Source organism: Saccostrea echinata, unplaced genomic scaffold (assembly GCF_033153115.1).
Source record: "Saccostrea echinata isolate AGI-Se365-2 ecotype Australia unplaced genomic scaffold, CSIRO_AGI_Sech_v1 ptg000066l, whole genome shotgun sequence".
NCBI lineage: Eukaryota > Metazoa > Mollusca > Bivalvia > Ostreida > Ostreidae > Saccostrea > Saccostrea echinata.
The window spans coordinates 1,227,947-1,245,389 of NW_026889815.1; the positions used below are offsets into that span (position 1 = coordinate 1,227,947).

The 17,443-nt window shown below is 33.2% G+C and overlaps 1 protein-coding gene and 1 long non-coding RNA gene across 2 annotated transcripts in view; one reads left to right on the top strand and one right to left on the bottom strand.

The window, feature by feature from the left end:
* LOC133176110 (uncharacterized) overlaps positions 1 to 16,872 on the bottom strand; it is a 47,099-nt gene extending 30,227 nt beyond the window's left edge. Inside the window, exons 1-2 of the mRNA XM_061311275.1 lie at positions 16,413 to 16,872; positions 1,335 to 1,635 (exon numbers count right to left, since the gene is read on the bottom strand). Of these exons, the coding sequence (XP_061167259.1) occupies positions 1,335 to 1,635; positions 16,413 to 16,490 (379 nt within the window). The 5' untranslated portion in view covers positions 16,491 to 16,872. The remainder of the gene's footprint in view (positions 1 to 1,334; positions 1,636 to 16,412) is intronic.
* LOC133176111 (uncharacterized) lies at positions 5,832 to 9,519 on the top strand. Its single transcript, XR_009719388.1, has 4 exons — positions 5,832 to 5,932; positions 8,066 to 8,163; positions 8,467 to 8,561; positions 9,480 to 9,519. It is a non-coding gene; the product is annotated as an uncharacterized LOC133176111 (long non-coding RNA).
* Positions 16,873 to 17,443: the final 571 nt, after the last annotated feature.

Sequence of the window (17,443 nt, forward strand, 5' to 3'; positions counted from 1 at the left end):
TCATAATTGGACTTGGTCAAAATAAATGACTCAAACTCTGGTCCTAAGTAATCTTTCAGTGAAAATGAACATTCAATTTATGGACCCGCGTTTTTTTTTTTTTAAACTATATGATTTCAGTAGGTTGAATCTAAATCCAAAGAAATGATGCTGATGTATGTTAAAAATGAATAACTATACACTTTGAAGCAATTGATTGATAGATTGATTGATTGTATGTTGTTTAACGTCCTTCTCGAGAATTTTTCACTCATATGGATACGCCACCATTACCGGTGGAGAGCTGCAAATTTTGTCCTATACTCGGCACTTACGGCCATTGAGCACTGAGGGATCTTTTTCGTGCCAGCACCTATTGCGACCTCGGTTTATATGGTCTCATCCGAAGGACCGGTCTCCACGTCCCACAGTGGGAATCGAACCCGCGACGTAAGGATCAACTCCTTACTTCGCGACTCTAGAGCAGACACTAAAACCACTGCGCCACGCGGGCGACTTGTAGTCATTGAAAAGAAAAGAATGTTGTAACAAATTTCCTTATAAAACATTCATTTTAAATTCTATGGAATGGTAAATGTTGCAGAATGATGAGTTGAATGTATATGTATTTTTTATGAAAATATAGGTCTTGTTGTTCAGATGATTCGCATTTACTGTTTCTAAATAAACTTCAACCCCTCTGGGGCCTCATTCTTGACACGTGATGATTATTGCATAACTCGTTAGTTTTGTGGTATATATTATTATGCCAAATCTGACCTTTGTTCTAACTGAATGTCCCTATTTCACATAACTGTCTTACAGGCCATACTTATCGTATATTCAAATACTCAAAAAATGCACTGCATGATAATGCAATCACATTAATTTGAGGTTTTTGGAGTACTGTGGACTCTGTATTTTAGAGAACAATATTTTGGGGTCATCTCCACGCACTGATCACGAGGTTCACGGTTGTTGTAATGGGCATTTATATTTATACAATATTTATTCAATTTTATATACATAATATCAAGTTATCTAACGATGAATAATATCATAAATTCAGTAAACAAAACAAATCATGAACAGGGCAAACACACGGACCCCTGGAAACACAAGAAATGTGATCATGTGCCTCTCTACTGCTCCCGACCCCCTGAGCCTTATGTTGGAAAGTTTTCCTGTGTTTATGTCCAGCATTACTGCTTCAGTTGAATGTAAGACTAATTTCCACTATTTTCCATTCACTTTCTTTAGTCTTCATGTATGTCCCTTCTATCACATATGTATACAGCATTTAAACACATCATATAACAAAATACCCAGCATTTGTTTACCTCCATTTAACTAACCTCGGTGGTGGACATAGCTTAGTGTTACACCAACAGCTGCAGCAATGAAAGTAATCAGAATGATTAGAACTAAAAACAGCACTGCCATTTTGCCTCGTTTTGATGTATCCTTATTGAGGAATCCTCTGTCCTTTTCTGGCCCTAAAGACGACACATCTGAAGGGCTTCCAATCTCACCGAAAGTACTTCCCATTCCCAGGGAATTAGTGTCGATTGATCTAAAATTACTGTCGGTTCCACAACAGTTTTTTCTATTACACGTCAAGGATACCCAGGTAGGGTCTTCTAAATAAGGTACAAACTGAAAGAAGACATACACGTATATGCCAAGGTATAATATTAACCAATACATCCAGTATATAAGGATACATCCAATAGGGATAAGAATTTTTTTTCTAAAGGTTAACTTTTTTTATGAGCTGGAATATCCGCCTATCATTTTTTTTTCTCAGATTATTAGAAAATTAATTTTTCCTAGCCGACAATATAAATAGTACGCAGTTCAAATATAATAAAATAATATCTTATTGGCAACTCAAGGTTGACTAACTCGTACCTGCTAAATGGAAAACGTCAACTTGAATCCACGTGATGTTAATATATTAAATATATTATTTTAGGATGTAATGATTATTGACCAGCAGGAAGCAGTCCTCCTAGCTCACCTGAGCCAAAGGCTCAAGTTAGCTTCTTCACCAGAACCATTAGGCCAATTTCAACCAAACTGGCCACGATGCATCCTTAGGTAAGGGGGATTTAAGTTTGTTCACATGAATATTTCAAGGCAAGATAATTAAGAATTAGTGCAAAATATATGACAGTTTTTAAAAATCATCATCTCGAAAACCACTGGGCCAGAAAAAGATAAAACTTGTTTGAAAGATTCAATACTGAGTTTGAAAGATTCAATACTGAGCTTGCTTCTTCTTTTCTCTAGACAAAGTTCTCAGGTAAGCCATGTGGCCTTGGGCTTTTTTGTACGGTTAACAAACGTGTGTCAATACAATTTCAGCGTATGAAGCATTTTATTCTTAATTTCTACAGACATTGCATCAACGGTTTACAAAAATTTTACAGATTGGTTCTTACAGTAAGAATTAAATATTTAAATATAAATTAATCAAATAATTATGGATAATAAACATATAGACTGACGAAGTTGATTTTCTTTATTTGATGTAAATGCAGTTCAAGGTCTTCTTGTAAAGGTGTTCCATACTGTCGAATCTGTGCACGTTTTTTTTTTTCATTTCATTTCATTTATTTTTTCTTGGTAAAGTATTGTAGTGGATGCGTGCAGTTCTAGCCGGTGAGTGTGTTCGAATAATTTGTATACTTACTTCTTATACATTTCAGTTGTAACTTTGATAATTTTATTATTAAAATAATCTCTTTCAGTAAATAAGGTGTCGAGCGATTATTCTGACCATTGTTCTGTATGTCATACATAAAAATCGATGTTTTGGTAGGAAGGATTGAATGATTGATTGTTGTTTAACGTCCCTCTCGGGAATTTTTCACTCATATGGAGACGCCACCACTTGCCGGTGGAGAGCTGCAAATTTTGTCCTATACTCGGCACTTACGGCCATTGAGCAGTGAGGGATCTTTTCCCTACCAGCTCCTGCTGCGACACGGGACTTCGGTTTATACGGTCTCATCCGAAGGACCAGTCTCCACGTCCCACAGTGGGATTCGAACCCGCGACGTAAGGATCTACTCCTTACGCCGCGACTCTAGAGCAGACGCTCTAACCACTGCGCCACTGATAGGAGGGATGGAGTGAGAGGCGATATTACTGGGGCTGCGATTTAGGAAGTACAGCATGATCATGATGGTACATCGCTGGGCTTGGACATTCCTGGATTAGTGTCATGTGCCGTGGTAGAATGAGATGACGGGATTTCGGAGCACCTGCACTTTACAGCAGTAATTATGAAAAGTATCTTTCAGTGATATTAAATAGCTGTTACTTTTATAAAAGTTTGATTGATTGATTGTGTGTTGTTTAACGTCCCATTTTTCACTCATATAGAGACGTCACCGTATACCGTTGAAGGGCTTTAAAATTTGACCTTTACTCGGCACTCAGGGCCATTGAGCTGTGAGGAACGCCTGCCGTGACACGGGGCCTCGGTTTTTAAGGTCTCATCCGAAGGACCTGCAACTTTCACTTCAAAGTGCCGAGTGCATGGCGAAGGAACAGTTGCTACCCATTTTTTTATCGACTTAGGTCAGTTGTGGCCTCACAACCTTCCGATCATGGAGCGAGCGCTCTACCGACGGAGCTACCGTGAACGGTCTTTTATGAAAGAAAACATTCATAATAATATATTTATTATTATTTATTAAGTTCTACCATGCTTTTTGTATTTTCTCTTAAAAGAACTTGCATGGTTGACATCTTTGTTGGTTTTAATATCTGACGCGAGTTGAATCATTGCTGTTACAGAACTTACAACAATAATTATGTAAAGTATTAGAGTCTGTTAAATAACTGAATAAACAGTTCACAGCTTTGTTTGTCTTATTGTGAGATTGTATGAAAAATTGATTAGGTGAGGAAGAAGTCCTTATTTTTAAATTTTGTTTGTTTTTTTTGTTGTTGTTTTTTTTAAATTCTGCAGATATTTTTTTCCTTATCAACTGTACATAATTCAAACAAAACCCATGACACAGACCTTATCTATTTTTTTTTTTTTTTTACACTTAACTTTTTTTAATAATAAAATTTAAAGTTCGTCAGATGAGACGTTTAAACGTTCACTGTTTTATGAATTACAACTCCGTTATCAAATATTAGTGAAATATCTTTGCGCGTCAATGATTACAACTCTCTTGATCGAGTAAGGTATTTGATTAGGTTATGAGTTATGACTCGTTCGTGGCTGCGAGGGTAACTAAAGACCCTATAAACTGGTCACAAGTGACAATTTTAATCGCCTAAAATTGCTTAAATACTTCCGATTATTAGTATGCTCTATATATCAAGATGCAAAGACAGAATAAAAATGAAGTGAACGCAGAGAACGGTACGAGGTGAGGTTCCCAGCGGGTCAAGGGCGAAGCCTTGGTGGGGATCCAGGGGGCGAGGCCCTCGGAATCTCTTGGGTTTTTACTAAGTATTTCAATTATCTTCATGGGAAAAATTACACTATTTCGCTTTTCTTTACAAAATAAAAGATGCAGTAATATTGTTTTAACGCAAAATGAATACTTCCGTGGAGACTTATTGCATATGTAATTGAGGCTGAAAATTTTAAAACATGTACATGTTTATATGTTGGTATCATCTACTCTTTTTTAACACTCAACAACAAGTATAATAAACGTTGTTAACACAACGTATTTTAAATCATACAGTATTGTATCAAAGCATTCTACGATGCGATTGGAAGGAGATGGATGAACAAGGTGTGCAGAATGCCTTAAATTTCAGATATGTAAAAATAATGTCCAGTTTGTGAATTAAGAGTCATTCTCTGTAAGGACCTTGGATGCCGTTCATACGAATATCACGGGTTTTAATAAAACATATATGAAAAAATTATGAATGTGTATGAGATTAATTATGTATATTAAAAAATTTGGGATGTGACCTATCTCTAGGTTATGGCCCCTAACACATTTTGTGGCTACCCCCATGTTTGAAATGACCAGTTTTCTCGTAATTTATCATCAAATATTCAAAATAAATAATGCACTATGGTTGGATTAAGTGCATTTAATTGTGAAAACAAGGTGTGAAGTAAAGATAAAAAATTATTTTGATTTATCATTAACACCCTTTTTTATTTTAAAGAAATTTAAATTTCCTCACCTTTTTAACCCTTAACCAATAGGCTAAATAACCATAATTTCAGTGCCATTTTATGAAAAATCCCAAGATAGGTTTATAAAATATTAACAATATTTTGAAAGCAAACATACTTGATTATTTATTTATAATTATTTTGGGTGTGTGTTTTTTGATTTAAAAAAATAAAATGCATTTGAAAAATGAGAAAAAAAACTGGCATTTCACCTAATATTATCTCCCTTTGTAAAACTCTCTAGTTCCAACAGTGAAAGGAGGTAAAAACAACACTATATTTACTCCCCGTCGAGGCCTCATCTACAGAGAGCAAACGAACTCTGGCGGAAGTTTGTAAGCATGACGTCTGGAGTTCCTTTTTACAAACCATGTGTTTTATTGATATTTTTATACAAAAGTGCCTAGATTATATAGTTCAGCTTCCTTAGAAGATGTGATAATGCTTGTTCTGAAGACATTCAACACTTCGTGAATTTAAACATTGACCAGTTTCGTATCAGTTTGTCTTACGTAGGTCATATGCCATGGGTTGCACTTGCTAAATACAGTGAATGACTATCGAATGTGCACGAGTTATTTTGACTTTTCTTTAAAATTAAATACAAAGAAGTCAAGAAGGAAGCTATGTCAAATTCCAAGTCTTCTTAGCTCCAACTTACTTATTGAAAACCGAAGAGAAGAATTCCCTTCCAAGTAGAACACGTGAAATGTGAAAGCAGGGGTTTGAAGAAGTGTGAAATCCTTCATTTTATTGGTCAAGCTGGTGCAACGCTACCATTTATACGTAAGTAACTAAATGTTCTTATATACGATGTTATATTTATTCGTAGAGTAGATGATCATGCTAATCAAATGTATCCTTTAAGAGTTTCTCCAATTATTGTTTATTTAGACCTGTCAACATACAAAACTAAATAAAAAAAAATATGTCAAATGTGTGGTTGAATGGCTAACAACACATTCCTATATAATTATTATACGCCCGTCTTAAGACGGGACATATTGTTATAGGCTTCATGTCCATCCGTCTGTCCGTCTGTTAGCTTTTTTTTTCTGGCTCATAACTTTAATACTATTAGGCCTAGGATTATCAAACATTGTCATCTAATGCATCTTGGGTAGAAGGTGTGTTGCGCATAAAAAGTAGGTCGCTCAGATCTTTAATTAAGAAGTTATAAGCAAATATGGAAAAATCCTTTCCGGCCTATAACTAGAAAACTACAAGACTTACAATCATCAAACTTGGAGAGTTTATGCATCTTAGGTATAAGGTGTGTCACGACCTATTTCAAGGTCACTGTGACCTTTAATTTAAGTGAAATTAAAAAAAATGTGTCTTTTTACTATTCATTTACACATCCCAAATAATGTAAGAGCATTGCACTGTCCTTATTAAAAAAGTGTTAAATCAAGAAAATACTTATTTTTTTAAGCATATACTTGACAGCAATCTATAACAAATATAATGTATGTTAGAGAAATCCTACCTCTTCCATGAGTGTAATTATCAAGCACTGGTCAAGAAGATTTTTGATAACAGAAATTTGCATGTCAAATTAGAGAGAAATTAATGAGTTTAGTGTGAGGAGCTAACTGGTAGAGCATCTCTGATCAAGCAGGTGTTATCTATATCCCTTGGGTATTGGGCAAATGGGTTAAAGCCTGTTGGATTAAAAAAATAGCTCTTGTTTGCTAGCCTAAGTTTTAAAATGAATTTGATGAAAAGTAATTAAAACTAATTTGATATTGCATAATAGACTAATCTGATATTATATAATATTATTAATTTAAAAACTAATTTTATGGGGTGGGGTGGAATCAGCATGTCCATATGAATTACATATTAAAACCTGTCGGACATTATATCTCAACAAAAAAAAATCTTTGAGTATTTTATAAATTATATGTTTTAAAAAAATTTTGTGGTAGATAGTGCAGACCCATTCATCTCTTGGTAGTAATGAGTAGACAAGCATCCAGTTACTTTTAGATTAATTAATGAGTTCAATGTAGGAAGGCTAGCTGTCTCAATCATTTCTTTAGAGCATCTCTGATCAAGCAGTCTTATCTGTATCCTTTGGGGATTAGACAGAACTGCTGGTCAGCTTAAAGCATATTTGATTTGATGGCCTGCCTTTTATTTTCAAAATTAATTTGGTATAGATTAAGGTGTTAAGACTAATTTGATATTGTTTAATATGATGGGCATTTGACAAGGTCTAACACAACCAGCATAGAAATCTATCAATGATGTAATATTTATTATGAGGCCAAACAAAAAAATATGTGTGGTTCCGGTTACACTTCCAAAAAAATTAGGGTAGGTAGGTAGGGATTTTTTTTTTTTTTTTTTTTTTTTTTTTTAACAAAATGATTTTCTTAATTTTTTCTAAATAATACCTATCACTGCTTTGCAAATGGCATTTAGATGTGGTGTGATAATATACTAGTCAATATTGGTAGGGGACACCAACATGCTAGCTTGCTTTGGATTTAACAGTGACCACTATTAAACACTTGCACTATGTTTTGCAAGGGGGCCGTCATTGCTGAAACTAAAACTTAAACTGGATCCATTGATGGAAATCGGGGGAAATTCCGGAAAAAATATGAAAATTGCCCAAAAAAAAGTTTAGGGTCGGGGGTATAAAATAGGGAAGGTCGGGTAACCGGAACCACACATATTTTTTTATTAGGCCTAATTAATGCCTACATCACGGGGATGGATAAATACTTTAAGGAATGGAAAAATCATGGAAATCTTAGAATCAAGGTTGACATGATTTTCTTGCACTAACTGTTCAAGAAAATTGTAATTTTTTGACGGGCGTATCATGCTGTGGCGCGGCACTTTAATTGTGCTTTAAAGCCAGTAAGGAATTGAATTGTTCTAATAAAAATATATAATTTATTGTAGCATGCTGCTGCATGCACCATGTGTGGAAGAAGAAAGAGCCTTCAAGAGGAAGATATTTAGATCATTCATGGAGTGTTCTGAAAACATCAAACAAGGAGGTAAGTTTTAAAACAAAATTATAAAGAGGTACAGTGTATAGCGTCTTTTCCCAATAATTTGCCTATTAAATCATGTTTTAATGGAAAGTACCTGTTACTATAAATAGATTTCTTCACACAGTTAAGAAATGGAGTTATTGAAATAAATTTTACATTTATATCATTTAAAATACTTATCCCTAAAATATTACCTCGACATTTACAATTTCACACTACTATCAATTTTACAAAATATCAATTTTTTACTTGCCTGTGAAAATGCAAATGAGCTACATATTTGTAATGATTCAGATTGAATTTCAGATTATTGAAGATATCCTTCCTACAAAGGTGTTAAAATTAGCAAGACTCGGAGTTCCTGTGAACGTGTTGAAACTAGCATGAAATGCCTTTCTCAGGTTAGTAAAGTAGAGTACATATATTTTTTAGCTCACCTTAGCCAAACCTGAGCCAAAGGCTCAAATAAGATCAAGGGGAGATAAAATACAATTCGTAAAAATTTGGAGGGATCCTAAGACCCACTGGGCCTGAAAAAAAACCCAGCACATATAGGACTTCTTTCTTGTCCACCACTTTCACATAATCTCATTTGTCTGTCAGTCTGTCACAGAAACAAAACTTTTGATTGAGTGAAGATACAGCTTTTATATTTCACAGATACATTCACTATGAAAGGTCTCTCTAATGTCCATGAACTATAATTTTGACTATAATTCTGGCCTTGACTTCTATGTCTTTCAAGAATTAAACATTGGTAATAACATTTGAAGGATAGAAGAAAGATACAGCATAAAGTTATCTAAAATTTTGACCCACTTTTCATAACTTTTATCAAAACATAATTACTGTTTAGTGAGAGATTGTTAGGAGTGATCTGCCCTTAGATTTAAATTTCAATAAATAGAAATTTACAGTATATTACTCAATTTATAATCAAGTCAAGTATTCTTGACATTTTAAAAGAACAAGATAAATTAATTGAAGATGTTATTTACATGCATCTTCTCCTTGGAAGTAAATAGCTATGATTTCTGTTCACTGATACTGTATTGTGTTTGAACATTTTTCCTCGGGGTAAATGCCATGTACCATATATTGAATAGATAAACTTATTATTTACACCTTTATTCAATATAATTTTCTCAAAATCCAAAAAAAAACAAAAACATTTTGCACTTGTGTAGAGAGGATGTATGTATGCTCTGTTATTGTACATGTAATAGTTTTCATGTTCCATTTGGTTCCATTAGTCATTGTTTAATATAAACTAAAGTCTTGTATTATCTAAATCTAAATACTTATATTGTTTATTACAGAACCAAAGCCAGAGTTTTACATTTAGTCATGACATTCAGCAAACGAATGGGTATCTCAAGAAAATTAGAGAGAGTTTTCAGAAGATGAGGGATACCAGTGGGACTCCTACACTAAGTCAGCTAAATCATACTACATGTACAACAATATAACGACCAAATTGACTGCTGTTATTTTCCCAAAGAACATCAAAGAAATAGTGAAGAGTCTTATAGTATGTGAAGAAAATTCAAGTCTTGCCCAGTATTATACCTGAGGGAAGTTTTGACCACTTATCCTAAAGTGATCCATGGCCATGCATATCAAACTTCAGAAACATGACTCCACTCTGCACTACTTCCAATATGCTTCAAATCATTTTTTAAAAGTTTATAATAATGTACATTCTTAAATAAAATATGCATGTAATAAGTGTATAAAACTAATAAAAGTAATCTCATTGAATGTACAATTTCATCCTTTGTCACACATTATCAGTTGCAATTGTTGAATTTTATATAACTGACAGAAAAATTAAAGAAATCTATGTCAAAACTGACTATTATTATAGAGCTACAGCTTTAGGTCTATGATAAGAGTGAAAAACCACAAATTAAGTATTGTACACCTATGATTATTGTGTAATAATTCATCTTCATTTAAGTATGTCAGTGATCTACTTTTCCTGCTAGTGGCTCCTGAGTATTTCACAGAAAATATCTCAATTAATCACACTATGACCAATATTTGCCCCCCTCCCCCCCCCCCCCCCCATTAATTTTGCCGATACATGGAATACTCTAAAAACATAGATACTGTATGCTTTTGTCCCCTCAGTAAATGACCATTTGACCTTTTTTTTCTTGAAGAATTTTTGGGTAATTTTCACTGAGAATGTATGGCTGTACCCCCCCCCCCCCCTTCCCAACCACTGAAATTGCTTCCTACAGGCCTGTAATCAATTTGAAAACCTGAATGATAAGAACTCTAATTATTTATAGCCTCATTTTACTTTTCTTGTCCACATTCTACTGGTATTAAAATTATATGAGCTCAATAATCTAATTATTGAGACATGTTGACTGTGAATGGTTTGTGTTCATGTATATTTTTGAAATTCTTCATTGCATGTCATTCAATTACTAATATTTGAAAAAAAAAACCGAGAGCTTTAATATACATAATAATTGCAAAATGGTGTTTTAAAACACATAGAAAATTTACTTCATGAATGACATATTCCAAGAAATAAAAGTATTGATACAAAAAAAGTAAAAAAAAAAAATAGCTCGAATTTCCTCTGCTCATCACATCTTTCATATTTTCTTCAAAAAATAAATATCATCTAATTTTAAAATTGATTTATCACTTGGTTATTTTCTCCATTTTGACCATTTTTGATTAAACATTTTGTACTTCAGAGCATTCCGTGTCTGTAATCTGAAATCCTGATTAAATGTCATCCTTCAATTCCTGAAAATATGAATAAGCATACTATTCTTCAGTTTACTTTGAATCTTGACCTTAGCTTTACGTTTTGATAGAATCAATAAGTTAACTGTTCATCGACTCTTTTTGTTTTTAAGCTAAATTTGTAACAAATACGTTTGTTGATACCTGAAGAAGATAGAATTTGAGTCATTGAACATGGTATTAACCCCCCCCCCCCTCGTCTTTTTCTCATAAAAAGGGGGGGGGTTCAAATTGAAATAGCTGCGTTTCACTTTTATATCTTCACTACCTACATTTCATTTTAAAAATGGATAAGTAGCATGATTGATATACACTTCAGTGTTGTTAAAATTCAGCCACAAATGTGATTTTGTACCGATAAAAAAAGTGAAATGAAAAATATATTCCAATGAATGGTTGCCATGGTAACCCCTTCTATGTTGCTATCCTCTCCTAAAATGATACATTTTTATTCATTTCTATCATTAAATTCTATCTGAAGATTGTTTTACATAAAAATGTCCTCAAAAGAGAAAAACAAACTCTACAAAAATATACCATCTTCAATGTATAACAGAGTTTTCCCAATCTGTATTTGAGGAAATTCGGGATTAGGGTACATTTTCATTTTGATATTTCTCTAAATGAAATGACAAACCATAGTATAGATATTCTGAATAAACAAGAAGTTTTAAAAACCTATCTTGGAATTTAAAGATAAATATAATTGAAATAGAGGGTAAAATGGGTTTTTCTGCATTTTGAAAAAAGCACGAAATTTGATATTTTTAGCCTCCTATCAGCTTGAAACACTTCAGACTAAAGATTTAAATCCTAATTATTTTAATTATATAAGAATTCTTAAAATAAATTATATAATTGAAAGTGTTCATATTTTTCGTGTTTAAAGAAAATATGGGGGTTAAAAATGATATATGTCACGAAATAGAACCTGTCAAAATGACCATATTTCCATTAGTTCCGGTTGCCATGGCAACGGACACCCCGAAACATAAACTAAGGTGGTTTTCTCAGTTAGACACCTGAGTACACTCTATAAACCAAAAATTATGTATTTCGGTGACATTCGTTTTAACGGCCCCCTTGGATTCTTTGTTTTTTACAGAGAATGACTCTTAAGTATTTAGAGTAAAGTTCTCAATATTGAAATTTACGAAATTCTGATTAACAAAACGTTTCTGAGGAATTTTCTCATCAAATATTATTCTGTTATTAAAATGATGTGGTTATCCTAGGGGTACAAAACTAGCCATAAAAACCCTGAGTATCTACAACCTTTGAGTCTTGCACGCTTACCACTTCGCTACACAGCTCTTGATGAATAGTGGCATTTAAATTATATTTTTGATATGATCCTTGACTAAATGGACTGCAAGTATTTCTCGGAAAGATGCGATTGTTGTGTCAAAAAAGTGTAATTTTGAGGCATAGTGGGTCTTAGCTCCATGTTTTTGTTAACAAAAAAAAATGTTTATTTCTACGCATACATTGAGGATAAACTTCCAAAAAAATTGAGTGAAGACCCACTCTGGCCACTCATATCGAAAAATTCTGTAAAGGTATGAGAAAATGATATTTTTGCCCTATTTAGTGTGTGTATGCTATTAAATAGGGTAAAAAAAAAGGGGATCAAGGGCCGGAGCGCCAGGCGTCCCCACCCCCCGTTTTAATTTTTTGTATGTAGAACTTATATGTCCATTATCCTAAATCAAGCAAAAAAATCTCTTATTTGTAAGAATTTGTCACCTCCGGGGGCCGGACTCCCACCAGGGCCTTGCCTTTGACCAACTAGGGGCTTCAATGCAACCCCCTCACCCTTGCCTTTTATTGTGCCCCCCCCCTCCTCCCCCGTTACAAATTTCGTGGATCCGCCATTGATTAATTTCAATCTTTGTGAGATTTTTTGCAAATTGTGGAGATTTCACATAACGTTTACTATGAGGTAATATAAAATATTAAGGACAGTTTTATTGTAATTGAGATTTTTAAAGAGCCATTCTCTGTAATGACTTGAAATTTTATATAGGAGCTGTGGCACGCATAGTCTCAGAATTTCTCCAAACTCTCTATGATAAAAGTCTTTGAAACCGTAAACTCAAATTAGGCAAAAATTAGTTGCTACGTGTCATGGTTACCATAGCAACATGTCCTAAAGTTTGAAAAAAAAGCTCTTTTCAACATCTTCAGAGTCCAGCAGTTAACGTTTGCAGCAAAGCAAACAAGTGGCAATGACTGTCTCTGAACGTTGAAGGCCTAGTGTCTTAAATGCATGATAAACATGTTTGGTAAATCATTTATAACATACGTTACTATGGAAACAAAGTATTCAAAAGTAATAATTTTGTTCATTTAATTTTATAAAGTCATACACTTTAGAATAAAACAATTATAGGTTGAAATGCAAGCAAATAATAGAGAAAAGATCCTTGTAACATAAACCAAGGACAAAATATGATATTTCGTATAGGTTGGCAATGGTTGCCATGGTTTTAATACCACAAAGGATTTTAAATTTACTCTCTTAGTGTTTTAATCTTACCCTATCTTTTTAAAAAGCATATTTCTGTATAACTGATGATCAATATTTTTAAAGGCCTAGGTGTGACCCTAATTTTCACATTTCCAAAAATTTGAAATTCAATTCTTTAAATAGTGCGTTGCTATGGAAATAAGGCGAAAAAACATGCATAAAAATCTGAAAAATACTCTGTTTCCTTGGATACGTACCGTTGTATGTAGATTCCCAAAACTTTAATGATTGATATACGTGAACAACTAACATGACTTTCAATTTTGACTATCACCCAATCTCTAACTGGATGCAAAAAGCTGGCACATAGGGTCTAATATTGACAAAAAATTAGCAAAATCGAACATTTTCTCTTCTTGGTAACCATAGCAACAGTGTTGTATTTTTCAACATCCTTTATCAATATATGATATTCAACTTTAGTTCTACGAGATAAGTACTATTCAAGGTGATTCAAATAATATTTTTCTTGATTAAAAGGTTAGTAAATTCCTAAAGCAGCAAAAAAAAAAATATCACTTTAAACAACTAGTACGTTGTTTCCATGGTTACACTGCAAAGTAACAATTAATCTCAATTTTTCTTATGTTGTCGGTGTTGCAAGGTCCTAAGGATGCATATGTGCCAGTCATGAATTTTATTGTTTTTCCTCACGATAGTAGCATTAACCCAATCATAGCAGCATATTTTGCATGGTGACACTGTGTTACCATGGCAACCATGAATGTTATTTTTAGAATAATATTGCCAATACTTAATTACATGAGGTCAAATATTTTTCATTGTTTTTCTTACGTTGTTGATTGAGTTTGATCATGTAACATCTATCACTTGTGACTGTAGAGCGTTTTTCAGCATTTTTCAGCATCTACAATGTATTCCAAATATACCCATGGTTACCACTTACTTAGAGATAAATTTTACATAGTTTCTTTATAGCATAAGTGGCAACAAGGTGTCATGTTTTTGGGAGAATGGTTTGTTTGTTTTTCTTAGTCTTTATTAAGGCTTAATAAAGATTTAAAGTAGCTGAAAATCTCAATTTTTTCAACTTTTCTGGCTGTTACCATGGCAACCAAGACACATAGCAACGAAATTTTATTTGATGTATGTTTCTGGTGTCAAGATGTAATAATGGGCAAAGTTTCATCAAAATTGGTGACCATGCGTGGCAAAGAAGTTTAAGTGGTTATAGAGAATCGCTGTTAATTCTTCACTTTAATGTTTGTAGCACTAAGGCACTTCGCTCGCCTTGATTGCCAATATTCTTTATTTCTCAAAGATCTTTTAGAAAATTATCAGTGTGTTACAGAACATTGGTAACTAATCTATTTGCGATATATCTACGAAAATATTTCAAATTTTATTATTGTAAAAAGATCTGAATCGAAACAATATGAAACAAAATAATTTTAAACACAAAATTTTTTTATGATAGATTTCTTTATCCAAAAATACTCTCCTTTTTTTTTTTTAAATAATTTTTTATGCCCCCTTTATCGCAAATTCGGGGTATATAGTTTTTTCCCTTCCGTTTGTCTGTTTATCTGTTTGCCCGCAAAAACTTAAACATTGCCCATAACGTTTGATTGGTAAGAGCAATGGCTTTCATATTTCACCCGTGTATTTGATGTGACAAGATATGACAAGACCTTCCTTTGGGTACTAACAAATTTGACCTCTTGGCCGTAGAGTTTGACCAACTTTAACCTTGGCCATAACTTTTGAACAGTTGGTGCTAGGGCTTACATATCTCATATGTAGTGTAAATATTTTTGACCTTGACCTTATAGTTTGACCCACTTTTAAAAAAACTTTACCTTGGCTATAACTGAACAGTTAGTACAAGGGCTTTCATATTTCAAATGTATATTCCTTGTAACAAGACCTTCCTTTGGATACCAACAATTTTGACCGTGACCGTGGAGTTTGACCTACTTTTGAAAAACTTTAACCTTTGCCATAACTTTTGATCAGTTATTGTTAAGACTTCCATATTTTTTGCATGTGTAGTTCTTATAACAAGTTCTTCCCCTACGTACCATAAATTTTGACCTTCACCTTGTAGTTCGACCTACTTTTAGAAAACATTTTTAACCATAACTTTTGAATGTTGGTGCTTTGGCTTTCATATTTACCAGGTATATCTATTGACATAAGTCTTTTCTCTGGGTAACAATTTTTTCTATCACTTGACCTTGACCTTGGAGTTTGACTTGCATTTGAGAAATTTTAACCTTCGCCATAAGCTGCCATACGGGGGCATTGTTTCAAAAACACATCTTGTTATTTTGGGGTTCGGAAAATGACGTGTACGCATTTGCGTACAGGCCGGTACGGAAAATGACGTGTACGCATTTGCGTACAAGCCGATACGCGCCTGAATTATCAAATTTAAAAGTAGATATTAAATGACATGTAAACATGTTTCATAGGGCTGCGCAATAATATCGATATTCAGGTATATTGCGATTTATTAACGTAAAAAATATCATATTTCGATACGTTCTTCCAGTACCGATATACCGGGAAAATACTTGGGCTTTAGATTTCTAAATATGAAATTTAAAATGTCAGAAACGTTTTCAATCGTGACAAACAATACCAAACAGTAAAGGTTTTAGTTGTTATGTTGCATTTCGTTACCAAACTATAATGAAATCAACTAGATGTTTTTTATATAACGTACATGTATTTATAAAAGTTTTATAAACTCTGCTTATAAATGGAGGTTAATAAAAGAAGAAAAGAGCATTTTATCTGTTATTAAAATATTGCAACACATATCGCAATAAGGTTCCAAAGATCGCAATATACCGCAACACAACCAATACCCAGCCCTAATATTTCAGTTATTATCATTACTAAAAGCGCGATCAGGTTAACGTTACCCTTTCTCTTTAATGAACAAATTTAATACTCTGGTATTGTTTGTATTTTCATCAAACCTTACCTTAGAACTTTCAAACCGTGGCCGATTTTTATACACATATATTCCATTTCTTGTAAATTCACTTAAGTTTTGTTCCATCTTGTCTCAGTACTTTCATGTATCGGTATAAATTCTTGCGCTAAAATTACATTTCACCTTGACGGCTAATGTAAAATGCCTTATTTTTTTAATATGTTGAAGAAATTGTTGTTGTATATTTCTAAACATCCACTTATTTACAGGAAGTCATAGTGCGACTGGCAGTGACATTTGTAAATATCACATTATGAACAAAAATGAAAATCCGTAATTCACTCTTTCTTTCCGTACGTTTTTTCTACTCAGAAATGCAACCAGTCCGTACGTTTAAAGAATAAATTGAATATCGCGTTTATTTGTAAATCGTAAACTAACGTAATTGTCAATTTACATCCCTAACTCTCACATTATTTTTTTCAAATATGCCACAATTATTTATAGTCATTAAGGTCATGTGGTCATTTTTCTCCTCCAAAGGAAAAACATCCGCACAATGTATTTGTAATGAACATTAAAACTTATTTGTAAATATAAACGCAGTATCATAAGAGTGCAAACTTTTTCCATGACTTAAATGAAGAAATTATCAAACAAGTATGTTCATTAATTTTATTTCTGTCCTATGTCACTTTAGTCGTACAATAATAAAATCTGACCTCGTGACACACCAGGTGACGACAGCGTTTGAATGTTTTACTTACTGTCAAAACAAGCCCTTTATTCGTACAAATTAAAATGAATCGTATTTCACGCTACTGAAGATTGCTTTCCATATTAATTATGCAAGAAATTATCTGAGAAGAGATTGTGAAAAAGGAGAAAGCGCATCAAGAACTGTATATAGGTAGATACTATCAAGGTAAAATTTTCCACGATTCACATCTGTTGAAAATAAAGAAGAAGCAGTTCTGAAATCACTTTCATTCATTTTATTATTTTTATTAATTTATTTAATGCTTTTAGATCTAAAAAAAGTTTTATACATTTTGTTAGTTAAATATTTTTCTGGTAAT